This window comes from Dicentrarchus labrax, unplaced genomic scaffold (assembly GCF_905237075.1).
Source record: "Dicentrarchus labrax unplaced genomic scaffold, dlabrax2021, whole genome shotgun sequence".
In the NCBI taxonomy this organism is placed as follows: domain Eukaryota; kingdom Metazoa; phylum Chordata; class Actinopteri; family Moronidae; genus Dicentrarchus; species Dicentrarchus labrax.
In genome coordinates, this window is record NW_026136707.1 from 18,157,801 (window position 1) to 18,176,851 (window position 19,051).

At 38.6% G+C, this 19,051-nt stretch overlaps 1 protein-coding gene across 5 annotated transcripts; it reads right to left on the bottom strand.

Annotated features, from left to right (window-relative positions):
- Positions 1 to 236: 236 nt before the first annotated feature.
- Positions 237 to 18,232, bottom strand: LOC127367237 (C-C chemokine receptor type 1). Of its 5 annotated transcripts, none has more exons than XM_051406925.1 (5): positions 18,092 to 18,232; positions 15,408 to 15,540; positions 14,910 to 15,059; positions 14,306 to 14,602; positions 237 to 2,890 (listed from the first exon to the last, which is right to left on the bottom strand). In XM_051406925.1, exons 2-5 carry the CDS (start codon positions 15,412 to 15,414, stop codon positions 2,277 to 2,279), a joined length of 1,068 nt encoding a protein of 355 aa, XP_051262885.1. In that variant the 5' UTR covers positions 15,415 to 15,540; positions 18,092 to 18,232; the 3' UTR covers positions 237 to 2,276. The 5 variants fall into 5 exon arrangements, with proteins under 5 accessions (XP_051262885.1, XP_051262887.1, XP_051262883.1 ...); XM_051406927.1 differs by having other exon boundaries at positions 237 to 2,819; positions 14,235 to 14,602; XM_051406923.1 differs by lacking the exon at positions 14,306 to 14,602 and having other exon boundaries at positions 237 to 3,187; positions 18,092 to 18,231.
- Between the last annotated feature and the right edge of the window lie 819 nt (positions 18,233 to 19,051).

The following is a 19,051-nucleotide window of genomic DNA, read 5'->3' on the forward strand; positions in this document are numbered from 1 at the left end:
ACTTAAAGTATATAGTATATAGTAGTTTCTCTTCAAATAATGACCCTACAGAACAGGCTTACATGGCCATCGTAGTACTTATAAATAACTGCTTATCTAAATATTTGATTATATATAATATTTGAACTTTTATTTTAAATGAGCACAGGATATGTTGCCATGGTTTTGGTGTCATCCGAAAAGTACAGTGTAACATTATCACTGGTACTCTTCGATAGGAGAAGGGACAAGAGATGTAAAAACAAAAAAAAACTTTATTAATCTCTATTTGTAAACAAAACCAATCATAACATGACACATTAACAAAAAAGAAGGTATTCAGTATAAAACACTACAAAAATGCAAATATGCAATATACAGTATCTATATACAAATGTCCGGCGAGTTTCACCAATCATAGCAAATGTTGAGCCATTTGTCACTAAACTTCTAGTGATTTTATTCTTATTGGAACAAACTGCCTTTGATTTTAATGAATTATACAAAAAAAAATCACCTTGCATGTTGCAATTGTACATTGCAACATGCATTGCAATTTCTTTTATAGAAAAGCTGCCATGAAAATCCGGCATTTTAGGCAGCAACAATCACCAACAGGCCACGAAATCCTGGAAGGACTGAAATGTGAGGCATAAAACAACATCAAGAAATTGTATGGAAAGTTTCAGGTATGTATGACGTTTTAAGGTGCAAAAGGTGCCACATAACCCTGTTTTGAGTTTTATCTTTGTAGCTCGATTCATCATCAAATGTTTGAATGAATAACTTTTTCCACCAACAAAGTGAACAAAACAATTCCATATGAGTATTTTGCCTCTTTAAAAAATGGTAGCTTTTCCACAAAGTATGAATGTTTTTTTACCAACGTGCAGGCTTATCACTAAATGTGTGAACAGAAAAAAACAAAGCAGGAACATTTTAAACACAGCAAGCACAACAAACTTTGTGGTTACATGCTGTTACAAACGAGAACATAGTTTCAGTCAAGAGGTGCAATTTGCAGTGGCACTAAGTTTCCTCCAGTGTCAGCAGGAAAATAAGGAGCACTGCATTAAAAAAATACCTGAGATCATACAAGATGATGAAGGAGATCAGATAGATCACACTAATATTCCAGTGCAAATTCAAAGTGCAAATGAAATCAAACTGGTCTACAGATAATAATATGCACAGATACAGTACAAGAAGCATTGTAAGGTGATGAACAGGGATGGATCTAGAGAAATATTCATGGGGTGGCCAGAGGGTGGCATGGAGACTTTAAGGGGTGGCAGAAATACAATCCCAAATATCAATATTTGCTTTGAAAAGCTATTTTAACTAAAAAACATAACAATAATATAAAAAATGGCAAATCTAAAGGTGGCATTAAAACTCAATAAATGGTTTTATTTCCAAAGCTTTTCCAAATACACTGAACTTAACTTTAGAGCATTCGTGGCGTAATTGTAGATTGCAACCCCGTCGCTTCGCCCTCCCCTTTTTATAGCGAAGAAGAAACTATGGTGGCTGTGAAGCGTGTGAACGGGCCTATCGAAAGCTAGTTTACTTTGGCCCTTCTGGGCTACTGTAGAAACATGGCAGCAGCCTCATGGCAACATGACAGCCTCCATGAAAGGCGACCCACGGGGAATCCTGGTACCTAGGCTGAGTCCTTGCTACAGCAGCCATGGGTTCGACTCTGACCTGTGGCCCCTTGCACCCCTTTCCTGTCACTCTACAGCTGTCACTATCGATTAAAGGCAACAAAAGCCCATAAAAGTATTTTAAGAAAGCAAATAAATATTTACAATAGAATTCTGTTAAACACTCTTATATAGTCTATACAACATCTTTTTTTATTATATAAATTTAAGGTCAGAAATCATCAGATCATCAAAACATCAGAAAGGCGACCCATGGCATCCAAATATAAACAGAAACATAGCAATCCCTATATTCAGGTGATTAAACACTAATAAAAAACATACCTATGAATATCATATTCCATTTCTGCCACCTAAAGAGCCTCCTAAATGTCACACGTGGACATTTAAGCCTATTACTTCTGTTTTCTGTTTTTAACATGTTATCTTTAAAATGAATCTAAATTCATGTGTTAAGTTCCACCCCATGCCACCCCTCTACATCGCCCCTGCTGATGAAGTGACAAGTGAGACAAAATCATACTACATGAACAAGGGTACCATGGCAGTAATAACAAAGCTATCCGGAAGAAAACATGTCAAACTCTGCGGGTGATGTCCATCAAACATGTTACAGCTGCCCTCCACCTCTTACTTGATGATAGTGGAGGTGACTTCAGAGGACCTGGACATAAAAGAGCTTTTCCTGTATGAACTATCTGACAGATCTCTGGAGGAGGGAAAGTAAATTCCAGGCACCCAGCTCTTCAGCAGCCGCAAGGCTCGTTTCATAAACTTTTGTCCCACAAAGGCGTATATGATGGGGTTCAGACAGCAGTGAGTGTAAGCAAAGGCCTCAGTCACTGTCACTGCCAGCTTTAAATTTGAGTCCAGGGTGCATGGGTCACCTTGCAATTTCTCTTCATCCTTCAGAAAACCCAAGAAGAGGGAGATGTTATATGGGGCCCAGAATAGGAAAAAGACAACCACTATGGAGATGATCAGTTTGACAACTCGGTGCTTCTTTGTGCTCCTCATGTTCACCAGAGTGGGGATGATCCTGGAGTAGCTCACCACCATCACCAGCAAGGGAATCACAAGACCCAGCAGATTTGTAGTGAAGAGGTTATAAAGCTTCCATGCATCGTTTTCCGGGACAAAGTCACAACTCTGCCCGTGAGACTCATTTGTCACCTTTGTGAAGACAATAGCTGGCAGAGACACACTGAAGCTCAGCATCCAGACCAGCACGGTCAGAGCAACACCTGCCCGCAGGGTGCGGTACCGAGCCACCGTGTGAGCGTGCATGATGACCACGTAGCGGTCCAGCGTCATGAGCACCATGAAGAAGATGCTGCTGAAGAACCCGGTGGTGTGGGAGGCAGCGGCGAGACGGCACATGAAGTCTCCGAAGAGCCATTGGCTGACCACAGCGTAGTTAGCGTAGAAAGGCAGCGTGGTGACGAAGAGCAGGTCGGACAGAGCCAGGTTGAAGAGGCAGATGTCTGTCAAGTTGGTCTGGTGGCGGTACTTTACCAGGACACAGACCACTAAGCCATTACCTGGCGAGAGGAAACAACATCATATCACCCATCATAGCATATGTAGGCTAAAGTAATGTGTTTCTCTCTCTCTCTCTCTCTCTCTCTCTCTCTCTCTCTGGCTCTCTCAGGGGCGGATCTAAAGAAATATATCATCACAGGGTGGGGGTGGTATGCAGAATTATTTCCAAAGCTTTAGTCTTTTTTCGTTGAACGTCAGCTATCACTTATCTAAAATGTGGTTATGACATCTGATCATTCAATCCTAAGTGTTAACTTCCGTTTTTATCTTTTTTTTCAACTGATCTGAATGACTAAATTTGACCTTTAATAGTCCTTGACACCAAACTGGGGTGGCTCCTGCCCCTGTAGATTCCCCCCCCCTCTCTCTCTCTCACTCTCTCTCTCTCTCTCTCTCTCTGTCACACACTCACTCACACACACACACACACACACACACACACACAGCCCACATACCTATGAAGCCGAGGATGAAAACCAAACTATAGAGAGTGGGCAGAAACACCTTGCCAAAATCCCTCACATCCACGGAGTTGCACGGAGCGAATAATTCCGACTCGTCATAATATTGTGAATAATCATATATAGTCACATTTTCTCCATAACCTGCAGACAAATAAATATATATATATTTAGTCAATTTCATCATTCACAGACCTTAATGTAGATATTCCTGTATAATAACTTACATCAACAGCTACCTTTTTACCTTTAAACACTTTTTATGCACATTTTATAGCACATTTCTGAACAGCATTTCCCTTGTTTATTTAAGTATCCGGCCATACTGCACATATTCTCTTTTTATGTTTGTATATATTGGCTCCTTTTATTGTCTCTATTTTTTATCTTATTTATGTATATATTGGTAAATAAATATACCAAGGCAAATTCCTTGTATATGAAAACCTACTAATACACCTGATTCTGATTCTGACAAATGTTGTTCTATTTAAGTGCTCACAGCATTGGGAAATGACATTTAATATGACTACTATTATCATCTTGACAATTCAATGTCAATCTAACTTTATTTACCACCTTTCAAACAAATTGTTTAAAAAAGGTTTTAGGGACTATACTTCCAATTGAGAGAGAGGCCTGTCTGTTATGATTAATGCTGCTGTGTCTGGAAGGACACAATCACATTTTTAAATATCAGTCCTGTGAGCACCACAACTAAATTTCACACAGATAGATATCTCAAAACAGAAATACAACTGGATAAATAAAATAAATGTAACCAAATCTACTTTCAAGTGAGTGTGATCATCTGTAAAATGGATTCATTCATTAATTGTGCCACCTGTTGGCCTTCACTGGCCTTTGCTCCCTTGCGAGAATAATTGGTCAGGCCTGCATGTTACTCTACAAGGGGAGGACAAAACAGTATAACACCTTTATGACTGTACATCAGCAATACAAACATTTTTGTGTTCATAGGAGGTTAAATGGGCATTAACAGTCAATTTGCCATATATTGTTTCTGTCATATGCCCACTAATTTCAGCCGGTGCACCACAAGTTTCTGTTTTATTTGATCTATTTTGCGTATAAGGATATGTTTTAGATTTGATCCACATATACAATTATTGTAGATTTTTACTTCTGTGAAATTGTAATTAATTCTGATTTTAATTCTTCTGAACTGTTATTTTGTATGTGTGCTGTAATGTTTGATAAATACAAATAGCATAAAGGACAGTTTTTGAAGACTTTTGATTACTAACCAACATTTTGTGTCTTCATCGTCACAAACAATTTTTGTAATCTCAGGACTTAAAGATGATGTTTTATAAAGATCGAAATGGAAATTCAAAGAAATTATGAAATATACTGCGTTACAGCATTTGTATTTAAATGGCATGCAGACATAAAACTGTTCGCAATATATTACAGCATCAAATGATCAGACACAAATATTTCATCAAATCAATAATACATGGATAAGTATACTGTACACTATGCAACAACAACAAAAAAGTTAAATGCATTCACCTGACATGGTGATATCTCAGTTATTCCCTTTCCTGTCAGGTATAGTAAACAGTTGCACTTCAGGGCTCCTTATTCCTCTGTCCAGATCTTTATGGATGTGATGTCCTCAAATGTGAAGTGATGAACAAACTGTCTGAATGTAAGCAGTCTCTTATTAATGAGTAGGCTAGTACAGAAAGAGAAGTGCAGTTGTAGTTTCCTGTACGTCCCTAAGTGTGACTTTGAGATCTTTATCAGGAGCTCAAAGTTCACGCCGCATGTTTTCTAAAAACATAGAATGCACTTGTGTCGCCAAAAACATGTCAGATGTTCACACTTGCACAAAATAAAAGTTATTATTATATTATATAAAATTAATATATATATTTTTTTTTTACAAATGAAGTCAAGAATTGAGTATTTGATTAACAGTAAGTATGCATGTGTTCACCAATTGATTATTGATTATAGATATAATTATAGCTCTTGTGCTTATTTGCAATGCAGAAAAATCTGTAGTAATATCAGAGCAATGCTCATTTAGATTTAGTATGATATAAACATATCTGACTATCAATAATAGTATGTTCCAGCCAGTTTTGGTGATATAGATACCCTTTTGTTTACATCACAGATTGTAGCTTTAATTAAGTTGAAAAGTTTAATGTGTTTGCTCAAAGACTGCTGTTTAGTGTTCAGATATTAGATCAATAGAACAAAGTAGATACCAAAGGCAACTGGTGGTGTGATGATATTATATTATATAATAATAATAATAATAATGAATAACTGTATGCCTTTTTCTATTTATTTTCTATCTATTTATTTTTGAATTTATCTGTTCTAATGTGGTTACATTTGCTTTTATGAAAAGTGCTGTAATAATAAAGTCTGATTGATTGATTGGCTGATTGATATTGATTTATGTCCTACTTGCTGCTACATAGCCAAAAAGCACTGTTTTGATATTGTTCTTGCTTCTTCTTCTTTTTTATTTTCATTATTACTCCTGGTCAATAGTAATGCAGCATTATTAATGCTGCCAATCTCTATGCAATATTTAACCCCAGAGCAATATCGAACGGTGGGTTTGCAGTAGTGTAGAGTGGTCTACGAGTGCCCTCTTGTGGTGCAGAATCATAGCTTAGTTGTGCAGGGAGGTGTTGCATGGGCAAGATAGCAGAAAGCATGCTGGGGGAACATGGAAAAAAGAATGAATTCTCATCACAATGAGACATTGTGCAAAGAAGCTTAGTTCAAACACTTGTGTATAACTGACTTAGCTGGGGATCTGTTTCTCAACCACTGAAATAACTTTATCACCTCTTTTGTTTTTACTTTCTTGTGGAAAAACTGACATTCTTGTTTAGTTTCAATTGAAACGTATCTGCTGAGCAACCATCACTTTATTTCATCTGACTTTATTGTATTTTTCTAATTTATTTACTTTTTCTAAACTGTTAATATTTAAATGTTTAACGTGTTTTGGGATAGCTTTCTCTTTCATTTTTGCCTTTTCATCAGTTTCTATCAATCTATATGCTTTTTAGATGTAGTATAATTGTTACATGTACATTTTTCATTATTTGGTCACAATGTTTTCTCATTTTCCCTTTGTTGCATGTGTTTCGCAGCACAAAATGATTTTATTGTGATATTTTGTTATCCTTCTTGACCAAATGAATGTGTTTTTGGAAACAAATCTTTCCAAAACTAAGAATGACCACTTGGTCTCTAAATTGTTTAAATTTAGAATGATTTTACTCCAGTCCTCTGGAGTCAATATAACTTATTGTTAATAGCATTTTCCTGCTCTAGTAAGGTGCTTTACTGTAGAGTGACTGTACAGTCTTTGTTTAAAACTGTATCTTTTATTTGTATAATGCTGTAAATGAAACAAACATACTTTATTTTATGTAATGTAGCCTATATGACCAGCATGATTGGATTGGATAGTTTTTGTACATTACACTCAATTTCATTTGACACTTGATGCTGTTGATATATATATGTCCGTGTATCTTTTGGTCATTGGATTTTCCTTTCAGAAACGGGTATTAAAAAACAGAAAACGAGTGGTTATTTGATTTTCGTTTTAAAATACAAAAATTAAAATTGAAATACAAGGCGTTTTTCTTTTTCATGGTCAAGATGAAGCCGCACTTAAATTTCGAGTACAAGTATTCTCAGTATTATGGTAAATGCGGGGAAACAGCGTATTTACTTCCGGTTTTCAAAATAAAGGTATTTAGAACAGTAAGCTATAATTCGAACCTACATTTAAAATGAAATATGTTACGTTAAAGTGTTTCATGCGCCCCTGATGAATAAAAAACACTTTATATCAAGTATACTGCACCAGTGTGGAGAAATGCCAATATAAAAGTCTCATATTTATGCCTCCAGAGATTGCATATTTGACCATATTTGAGGTACTGTAAAAACATATTGCTCAGTGTTTCCTGGCTACTGATGGTATATTTGACTTTTACACATATGAGACTACAGGCATACTTAATATCAAGCATTTTTACTGCACCAATTTGGAGAAATGTAAGAATAAAAGTCCCATATTTAATATTCCTTAACATATTCCTTATTAGACATTCTCTGGGGTAACCTACCGGATTCTGAGAGGGCGGGGTTAGAAAGAGAGAGAGAGAGAGGGAGCTGTGCTGTTCATGAGTTTGTTAAATGTTGCCGAAGTTTTATTTATTTAATTAAAAACGCCGAGGGGTTTTTACGAGTCTGGACTCTACTTGAGAGGACGAAGAAGACAAGTTTTGGTGTGAGTGCTGAACAAGCGCATAAACTGAATTCTAACTGGCATTAACTTCGTGTGGACTGTTGCTAGCGGACGAGCGTTACCGTTGCTAGTCGGAAGGAGAAGGATGGAGCACCGGCGTGTGAGGAGCCTACATGGAGGAGTTTCACAACTTTTCATCAGACGCCACTGGACAGAGGTTTTGAACTAAAGAAAACAACGTTGCTATCCAGTGTGAGTGTAATCAAAAGGATATTCACATGAGCTCCAACTGAGCGCCAGCATACGTGGTACCATAAACTGAAATAACTAAAAACCCCGGGTATTTGGGTCATGTTGAATAAATGTCCCCCTATTTTTTTTGTTTTTTTCATTGAAACTGTGTGTGTAGGAATTATTCATGTTGCAAATGGAGTAAACATTGTGTTTTATGATTGAAAAGGAAGGTGGTTATTAAAAAGTATGCATGGGAGTTAACTGAACTTGGCCTCTCTGCACCCTTGTGAAAATCTGATTATCTAGTGGAAGTAAATGCACTGACATTTCATATTTAGTACTTACCAATTCACCTCCCATGCTAAATTGTTTAAAAATAATCAAGGTAAACATTTTGTTACAAATTAGAATTGAGGATGTGAGGGGCTGGCATCTAAATCCAAAGCACCGCCGTGTTAGGTAGAGTCAGAGGGAGCTCCCCGCCTTCATAAGGACAGGTGAGGGCAATTATTTTGCAATTATTTGTCTGAGGCCTGGTTGTGTGGCAGGATTGCTGTGTCGTGCAGGTAAGGGAGAGAGGAGGAGGAAAATGTTATATTGCCTTATTAGAAATCTAATGAGATCTTTTGTATATTTAGTTGTGGTGTGACTGTCCTGAGTGATCCAGATGGAGCATGCTCTGTAGCCCTGTGCTGAAGAGGTATGTCTCAGTGAACTTTGGGGCTTCATTAAACCGTAGATATATCACTAATATGATAAAATCTCTTTAGGCAAAGACTCAGCTCCTCCATCTCCCCTTTTAAACCAGAGTAGAGCTTTTCAACTGTTGCATTGCTTCTTAGCAGAGCCCCACATGAACAAGGTAACTGAAACCAGTATGGTAATGTAGGAGAGTCATGCCCTCTGAGGTATGTTGTCAGCTGATGAGACTGACTTTTGTTATGTTTTTCTTTCCCCTTATTGCAGATTTAAGGCCAGACTGCTGCTCTGCCTGAGCCAGTTCGCCAAGGCGGTTGGCGAATGTGTTACAGACTGTACAACTTGCATAATCTGTAGATGGTTGAATATTGTCTTTTTATATTGGGTGTAGTGACCCTGAATGTCTGTGAATCTGAACCAACTGAATCTCATTGTATTTTCCATCTTTTGTTTGATTAGGCAGTGGGACGACCTGCGGGGAGTAGTCATGGGATATGCACCCCTCCTTGCATGCAGTGTGGTATGTTTGAAGGGTAGTGGTCACGTCATTGGTTTGTAGGTTTGACTTTCCTTGCAGTGCAAGTTGTAGTGTTTGTAGTGATCAGTGTGCACACAAAGTGATTTCTATTGGGTGATAGAGTCTCCCCGCGGTGAGTACCCTGTTCTGCCTATTCCTTGCGATCATTTAATCTTATTGTATTTTATGTTATGGTGAAGCCATTTGCTATTTATATACTGGTTGTTTCGACCATTTTAGTATTGTGGAATAAACTAATTTAGACTAGTTTTATGGTTTCTCTTTTCTTTTTCAGGTCTTTTGCCAGTATAATTTATTTTTAATAAATATTATTGGAGAGCTGAATGCACGTCTCCCGCTTTTCTTGAACCCTTTAAAAATTGTGTCAACGCTCAGATGGTTGGTGTCTAGGGCTGGTATAATTCTATTCTGGGTATCGGTCCGCATTGTAACCTGGGTGGGGTCACAAGTAGGAGGGTTACATTTACAAATCTGATTCTGATGAAGTCAGTGCCTCACCAGCCATGAACCTGAGGGCAGGGCACTGCTGTGCACTTATGCAAATTAGCCATGTGCGCCAAACAGAAGAAAGACAGAAGTCATACTAAAAATGGCTAGCAAGCGAAAGAACAGAACAGAGGATCCTCTCCCACCCAGTGACTCCCCAGAAGAACAACATGAAGTTGAGGCCGAGTGCTCTGAAGACGCAGTAATCTGTATAAACTGTATTATTAATTGTTAGCACTGTGTTGTATTTGATGTTGCTGAGGATTGGATCTCTTGTAGACAGCCTGGCCGATTTTTTTTTTTTTTTATTAGTTATGATGGTCATGCGTGAGTGGTGTCATTGATTGGTCTGTAGATGCGTGACACGCACTATAACATGGTGTTATAGTATTTCAGAGGTTATTTTGCGCATGTTAATGTGGACTTGATTCCTTGTAACCAGACTGGCATGTTTTGGTTTTGATCCAGATTTGATGCGTGTGTGGAGGTTGGATGTGATATGTGCTGTCATAAGGCAAGTAGGCGTACAGGCTTGTAATAATGGATGTGTTTTGAGGCTCATCATTTTCATCTCCACCCAAACTGCTCAGCTTCTCTGCCTAACAAAATGGAGCACCTCACCACCTCCATTTTCCAGAGAATGTATAGATATGCAGCACAGTCAATGTGCTCTCTGAATGCAGTGTCACTGCTGGCTGCATACCAGGTGGGAATCTCATAGGAGATGGGCCGTCAGCTGGACTCAGGGTCACCTAACCCTGCCCTCTGGGAAGAGATCTGTGTGGCGAATGACCTGGCCCTGTGCTGCTCACATGGTGCAGTACAAGGCTGCGGTCTATAAATGGGGCTTGCAGTCGCAGGTGAGAGGGCCTTGTGGTGGAACCGCTCTGGTCTGAGCATACGACCAAACCAAGGTTCTTTTTGGTCCAGCTCTGGAGAAAATGAGAGGCAGCACCCTCAGGAAACAGGAAGAGGAAGCTCCTTTGATTTTTGTCTGGCCCGAAAACACACTCCTCACCCTCCGCAGGGACAGATATGTGGCAGCAGCAGTAAAGGGAAAACGGGGGTGCCAGGCCATAGAGACAGGCAGCTGGTAAACAGACTAGCCAGCAGTATCTGTCAGACAATCCAAGACCATGGGGCAACTCGAGAGAAACTGAACCCCCCACCCCGGGGAAGGTAAGAAGTGTTCCACTGAAGATTTGTGGTTCAGGGGCCCTCTCAGTTTCTCTCCCCTCACATTCAAGAGGAGAGGAGAGTCAGGGGCAGCATGTAACACAGTGTCACCAAGCACTTCCACCATGTTCAAAAGAGTAACAAATAAAGTTTGCATTCTCTCATCCAGGCCCAGAGCCAATGGTGAAATGCTCCCCCCCCAAAAAAAAACAAAGTAGAAACAATGTCAGGTCCCCTTAATCCCTACAGGGGGAGCGTTACTCCTCGGAGGGCTGATCGCTCCTTCCAGGTCATGGAGGTGATATTACTCTCTCTGCCTGAGCAGAGCAGTGGTGCACATGCACAGTTCACCCGTGGGTGTTGTCCACTATTTCTCTGCTGTACAGACTAGTAGTCTATAGTAGTTTTGTAGTTTCAACGGTGTGTTAGTTTCAGTGGGCAAGGGGGGATGCAGCACAAGTCCGAGAGGACGAAATAACAAACAAGCGATTACAGCTGTCCTGAGAGAGGAAACGCAACAAGGGTTTTACTTCCTCATTCCCAAGACAGCTCATCACTTAGATTCCCTTGTGTTACGCAAACAACTGCGAAAATACACATTCAGTATGTTAACACACAAAGTTCTCTGTTGTTCATTCCGCCTGGGAGATTGGTTTGAAACACTCTCTGACTCATATTTTCCCAGGGGAGCCCACGGCCTCTCCCCATACACAGACACCTTCTCTCCCAAGCACGTGGGGGAATCTACCACCCTCACCCAGACAGCATGGTACTCTGGGCCTGGCCTCCTTTTTTAATTACTAGTGTTTTACATCCACCCTGGCAGCGCTGCCTCCACTCTAACTGGCTGCTTGTGCTCTGACAGATCCTGAATTCTTTTTTTTACTACTACTACTTCAGAGGAGCTCCCATACCTAATACAGTACGCTAGATATGTAACAAAGCTTAGTTTACTTACTTTTTCAATTATATGTCATTCCTCACCATATTTTTCCACAACAGTGTAATTGCAAATTGCAACTCTGTTGCTTCGCCCTCCCCTGTTAAACACCATAGTATAACGGCTGTCACTATCAATTAAAGGGAACAAAAGCCCATAAGAATATTTTACGAAAGCAAAAAAAATTACAGTACAATTCTATTATACATTCTTATGTAGTCTATAAAACATTATATATATATATAAAATAAATCATCAGATCATCAACCATCATCAAAATATATATCCAGATATAAACGGCTCATTCTGAGGGTGACAGTGTAATGTATTAAATGCCACCCCATGCCACCCCTCTACATCGCCCCTGCTGATGAAGTGACAAGTGAGACAAAATCATACTACAACAACATGAGGACCTGGACATAAAAGAGCTTTTCCTGTATGAGAGTCATTCTAATTAGGGGTACATTTCATATCAACCTATGAGTGAAGAAATCAGTGTGCTTTTTTGCTAAATATTCTACTTGTTTCCATAATATATCACTGGAATGTGCTAAATTCATTAATTGGCAAGCTTAAGCTCAAACGATTACTTAAATATTTAAATCAAAATAAACATTGATCCATTATTTTGTCAACTGTGTTACAGACAAAAGTTGTCATAGAAGACATGAATGAAATACTAAGCATTTGATAAAACATTTGTTTGCAAGTTCTTTCGTCTATTCTTCAGTGTTTTTGTGGTTGTTTGTCTAACTGCTTTGAAAATATGAATTGTGAGCTGGATAATGGATATTCTGTGGGATAGTATAATCAAGGATGATTATTTTTTCTACATTAATCCACATTACGTTGAAATTAGAGTTATTCAACATTATTATGTCAGACCTTGCTCTCTAAAAATGTCCCCAATCATTTTTATTACAGTTCAGCCAACATTTAAACAAATTATGGCACAGAAATCACATGTAACACAGTTGACAACAAAGTTACACAGTTAAAGGGATGCATTAGGAAAAGAAGAGAGAAACCTGGTAACATAGTTGACAGGTAACATAGTAGACATTTCCTCCATTTTAGGCCCTACAGACCTTAAACATGTCACCATATGACCTTGATCAACTCATATTTCTATGTACTTTCGTTACATTTTGTTGATTATAACATCTAAGGTAAATACACAAGAAAATGTTGATGAACAATGAATCCACTCCATATGCAGACAATCATTTTGATGAAATATTGAAGAGGAGGAGTTGAATCTTACTACACTGTCTTCAGAATTCCCACCAAAAAGGGCGTGGCATCACACATTGTTGCTTATTTGAATTTGGAGCAAACCATTGCTGATTTATAGGGGTTATATCAAGGGGTAACATAGTTGACAAAGATTTCTCGGACACACACAAAGTGAATAACTTTATGTTTATTAAGGATTCAAATAGTTTTAAAAACACCTTTATCGTGTTTTAATGATTATTTTGAACAAATAATGCTGAAAATAATATACACAAACATGTCTTCTAGGGTTAATTTTGAAGAGCAACCTTGAAATGTATGAAATCGGACAGCACAAAAACGGCAAATTCCGGTATATAATTTGCTTTTTTTTACAAAATAAATCAAAGAACTTGTTAACTTTCTGTATTAAACGAAAGAGAAATATCACCCAATATAAAGATGGTCATTGCTTGAAATTAATATGTAATCAAATTTATAAATACACCCCATGGACATGGTAGCCTATCCTTAATTATGGAATCACTCCCGAGCTATCTGACAGATCTCTGGAGGAGGGAAAGTAAATTCCAGGCACCCAGCTCTTCAGCAGCCGCAAGGCTCGTTTCATAAACTTTTGTCCCACAAAGGCGTATATGATGGGGTTCAGACAGCAGTGAGTGTAAGCAAAGGCCTCAGTCACTGTCACTGCCAGCTTTAAATTTGAGTCCAGGGTGCATGGGTCACCTTGCAATTTCTCTTCATCTTTCAGAAAACTCAAGAAGAGGGAGATGTTATATGGGGCCCAGAATAGGAAAAAGACAACCACTATGGAGATGATCAGTTTGACAACTCGGTGCTTCTTTGTGCTCCTCATGTTCACCAGAGTGGGGATGATCCTGGAGTAGCTCACCACCATCACCAGCAAGGGAATCACAAGACCCAGCAGATTTGTAGTGAAGAGGTTATAAAGCTTCCATGCATCGTTTTCCGGGACAAAGTCACAACTCAGCCCGTGAGACTCATTTGTCACCTTTGTGAAGACAATAGCCGGCAGAGACACACTGAAGCTCAGCATCCAGACCAGCACGGTCAGAGCAACACCTGCCCGCAGGGTGCGGTACTGAACCACCGTGTGAGCGTGCATGATGACCACGTAGCAGTCCAGCGTCATGAGCACCATGAAGAAGATGCTGCTGAAGAACCCGGTGGTGTGGGAGGCAGCGGCGAGATGGCACATGAAGTCTCCGAAGAGCCATTGGCTGACCACAGCGTAGTTAGCGTAGAAAGGCAGCGTGATGACGAAGAGCAGGTCGGACAGAGCCAGGTTGAAGAGGCAGATGTCTGTCAAGTTGGTCTGGTGGCGGTACTTTACCAGGACACAGACCACTAAGCCATTACCTGGCGAGAGGGAAACAACATCATATCATCCATCATAGCATATGTAAAGTAATGATAAGGGATGTTATCTTATTTCCAAACGTAAGCTATCACTTAGTCTAAAATGTGGTTATGACAGATCATTCAATCCTTAACTTCTGTCTTTTAACTTTTTTATAAAAAAACGGATCTAAATGAGTGTGTTAAATTTGACCTTTGATAGTCCTTGACAACCCCTGCCTCTCTCTCTCTCTCTCTCTCTCTCTCTCTGTCTCTCACTCTCTCACACACACACACACACACACACACACACACACAGCCCACATACCTATGAAGCCGAGGATGAAAACCAAACTATAGAGAGTGGGCAGAAACACCTTGCCAAAATCCCTCACATCCACGGAGTTGCACGGAGCGAATAATTCCGACTCGTCATAATATTGTGAATAATCATATATAGTCACATTTTCTCCATAAACTGCAGACAAAGAAAAAAAAGAAAAGAAAAATATATATAGCTATATTCCAGCATTGAAAAATCACATGAAATTCAAAGTGCTTACTAGTCATTCTTCATCGTCACAAACACTTTCTGTAATCTCAGGATTTAAATATATTGTTTGACAAAGATCAAAATGGAAATCCAAAGAAATTATGAAATATACTGCGTTACAGCATTTGTATTTAAATGGCATGCAGACATAAAACTGTTCGCAATATATTACGGCATCAAATGATCAGACACAAATATTTCATCAAATCAATAATACATGGATAAGTATACTGTACACTATGCAACAACAACAAAAAAGTTAAATGCATTCACCTAACATGGTGATATCTCAGTTATTCCTTTTCCTGTCAGGTATAGTAAACAGTTGCACTTCAGGGCTCCTTATTCCTCTGTCCAGATCTTTCTGGATGTGATGTCCTCAAATGTGAAGTGATGAACAAACTGTCTGAATGTAAGCAGTCCCTTATTAATGAGTAGGCTAGTACAAAAAGAGAAGTGCAGATGTGTGTGTGACTGTGAGATCCTTATCAGGAGCTCAAAGTTAATGGATGTTTGATACAGAAAAAAATACCTAAATAGCACAGTCTATAGATGATTATAGCTCTTGTACTCCTTTGCAATGCAGACAAATCTGTAATAAGATCAGAGCAATGCTCATTTAGATTTTGTATGACATAAAAATATCTGACTATCAATAATAGGATGTTCCAGACAGTTTTAGTGATAGAGATATCCTTTAGTTTACTGCGTTTACATCACAGATTGTAGCTTTAATTAAGTTGAAAAGTTTAATGTGTTTGCTCACACTGCTGTTTAGTTTTCAGATATTAGATCAATAGAACAGAGTAGACATCAAAGGCAACTCGTGTCTGTGTGATTGATATTGATGCCATTTGTGTCTTACTTGCTGCTACACAGCCAAAATATTGTTTTTGCTTCTTCTTCTTTTTATTTTCATAATTACTGTTGGCCAATAGTAATGCAGCATTAATAATGCTGTCCATCTCTATGTAATCGCTATTGCAAAAAGCTATTGCTCTAGGGCAATATTGAATGGTGGGTTTGCAGTAGTGTAGAGTGGTCTATGAGGGCCCTCTCGTGGTGCAGAATCATAGCTTAGTTGTGCAGGGAGGCGTTGCATGGGCAAGATAGCATAAAGCATGCTGGGAGAACATGGAAAAAAGACCTGAATTTTTCATCACAGAAGTTCTTATCTTATATGTAAAACATAGCCTACAACAACAACAACAACAACAACAATAATAGTAATAACAATCATAACAATGATGGCACAATATCTAATATCTAATAATATACATCTCTAGGTCTATATGTTTAGTTCTGATTCATATTAACCCTCTACTTAATGAATTATTTAAACATGAACATGAAAATTATTTTAATGAAAAACTAAAACTAAACAAATTCAACATAGAATTAGTGAAATGCATAAGCCAATGTTTAAAAAAATGTAAAATAATATTAGTTTAATTGTTTTTTGGAATGTTTTTGGGACATCATTACAAAATACTGCCTACAGTCCAATTAATGTACTATCTGGACTATATATCACAGTGTATTTGCAACCTGTAAAACATAAATATATTGACCAACATATTATTTCGGTGGGATATTGCAATTCCTTTTGTAATAACAATTAATTCCAGTGGTGTAATTTGTAATCCAGATAATAAATGCCTGTAACAAAATGTCTGAAGTTACAAAATATAGACACAAATTAGGGTTTTTACCCTTTTAAAAGCAATCAAAAGTTGTAAACACTGTCTCCCTCAGTTTACCATTATAGCCTCTTTGTGCCACACATATTTTCTTATACTTATGAGCAACCATACGTCACTTTCTTGTCCTCAAAACGACCACGCCCCCTTCAGGGTGAAACAAGCGCAGTAAAAGTGCGTAGTGGTACCATGCCTAATAGCTGCTGCGGAGCTTTTTGCTCATCAAACAGTAAAAACAAACAGTTTACAGTTGTCTTTACTTAACTAATCAACGAAGGGCGATAAAAAAAAATATCTGTGGCTTTAGGCAATCCGCAAAGAGAACAAAAGTGGTAAACTGTGGGAACCGAACCCACAGTAGCTATATGTCCGTCTGTGGCAAACACTTTATCACAGGTTAGTTGCTGATGTTACTGAATAAAAACATGTGTGCCGATTGTAATTGTAGATTGAAGTGAATTAGTCTTCTTGGTGGTGGTGTATTTCAAGTTTTACTGTGAAAAACTATAGCCCTACCATAAAGCACACGCTTTTGAAATGGAGTTTGGTTTGACAGTCTGGAGCAGAGGGTATTGTAACTTTTATATTTCACATAAACTGTGCTGACCTGCCTTCTTATTTCTCTGTTTTCTTCTCCTGTCGGCTCGTAATAAAAGGTCGACTAATAAACACAAACGGAGGTTTCGCTTCGGCACAGCGATGCAGTTAGTTTATAGTAACGTTGGACAGGCGACCAAAACAGAAAAATAAAGACAGAAACAATGTCACATGTCAGAAATATGAGCTTCAGTAAGGCAGCTGTATATGTCCGGTCCGTCCACTTTGACGGGGGCAGACCATTGACAGTATATAAAGGCAGTCCCTATTTCTGTATTTGTTCTATATAACGACGTTGATGGTTGATCGGTAACGACACAACACAACTGTTTGCCTTGTTGGCCATAGGAGTGTGGCTCATAATAGCTAAAAAGCAACACGCTATTCTCATTTATGGTATTAAATTGGCAAAAACCTCGAAATTTACATTTACCGCCAGTCACATTAGTGGGACTGTTTACACCCAAAAGGCCCGGGGCTTGAGGCAAGGCCAAGTACCCGGATTGACTGCTCTATAGGCTGAATGCATACCATATACAGCAGTCATAATTCGTATAGGCCTATATTTTTCATATGGAAACGAATACATTTTTACTATTTTACAAAATGACTATCACATATAAACTGATTTCAATGATGAAACTCAAACTGGTAACTTACTTCAGAGAGTATTTCAGCTGTTTTCTTGACGGAATTTTACCCAGATACTGACGAATTAGTCCACTTTTCCTCAGTTCCTGATTTTTTTTAGTTTCACTTGTCGATGGGAAAATTAATAACATAGAGGATTTCCTGGTCATGTGATGTGTTGTGTATTTGTACTATCAAATCAAAAGCCCCTCTTTTCACTACACTCAGAAAAGTCTGACCACACCCTTTGAGTGGAAGAGGTTCAGAAGCCTGGGAGAGTATTCATCCAGCTTGGACATGTACTTTGATTCCAGGTGCACCATTGTGATTCTGTGAAACTCATCCTGGATCTATAAAACAAATGATGTAACCAGTAAACCATATTTGATCTTGAAAATACCTGAAAACGTGATTTATGAGATGACAGTAACTTAGCATATTTTGTATCAAATAGTTGACCACTCACAATTGCAAAGGAATGTTTCCGATTACCATACACTTATAACTCACATTAGATGCCTCAAATAGAGCCATCTGGCTTTTATGTCCTCTGTGGTGGGTGATTGGTTAACGATTTCATTTCTTCGGTGTGCAAAGGTTTTGGCCATCTTCTCTTTGACCAATTTGTTGTTGTCTCTTTTCCTTACTTCAGTTATCAACTGAATCCTTTCCTGTTCTTGACTTTCCTCATCCTCTCCTGCTGGGTAGGGTGGGAGGTAGTTTATTTCTGCCTTTCGAGGCTTTTTCACATTCTTTGCAGATTTCTGGTCTGCAGGGCTCTTGCGCTTCAAGGCATTGCACATCACCTCAGGAACACCGTAGCCTCTGAGTTTGGTGCGCTAATTTGCCATCTTGTGTTTGAGGCTTTGTTGCCAGCCATAGTAACCTGAGAAGGAGCCACGTTCCTTCAGACAAGGATATTTCTTGACAAGTGCCTCAGCAACATCACATATCTGTGCACTTGACGGATAAGCTGTATAAATATATATA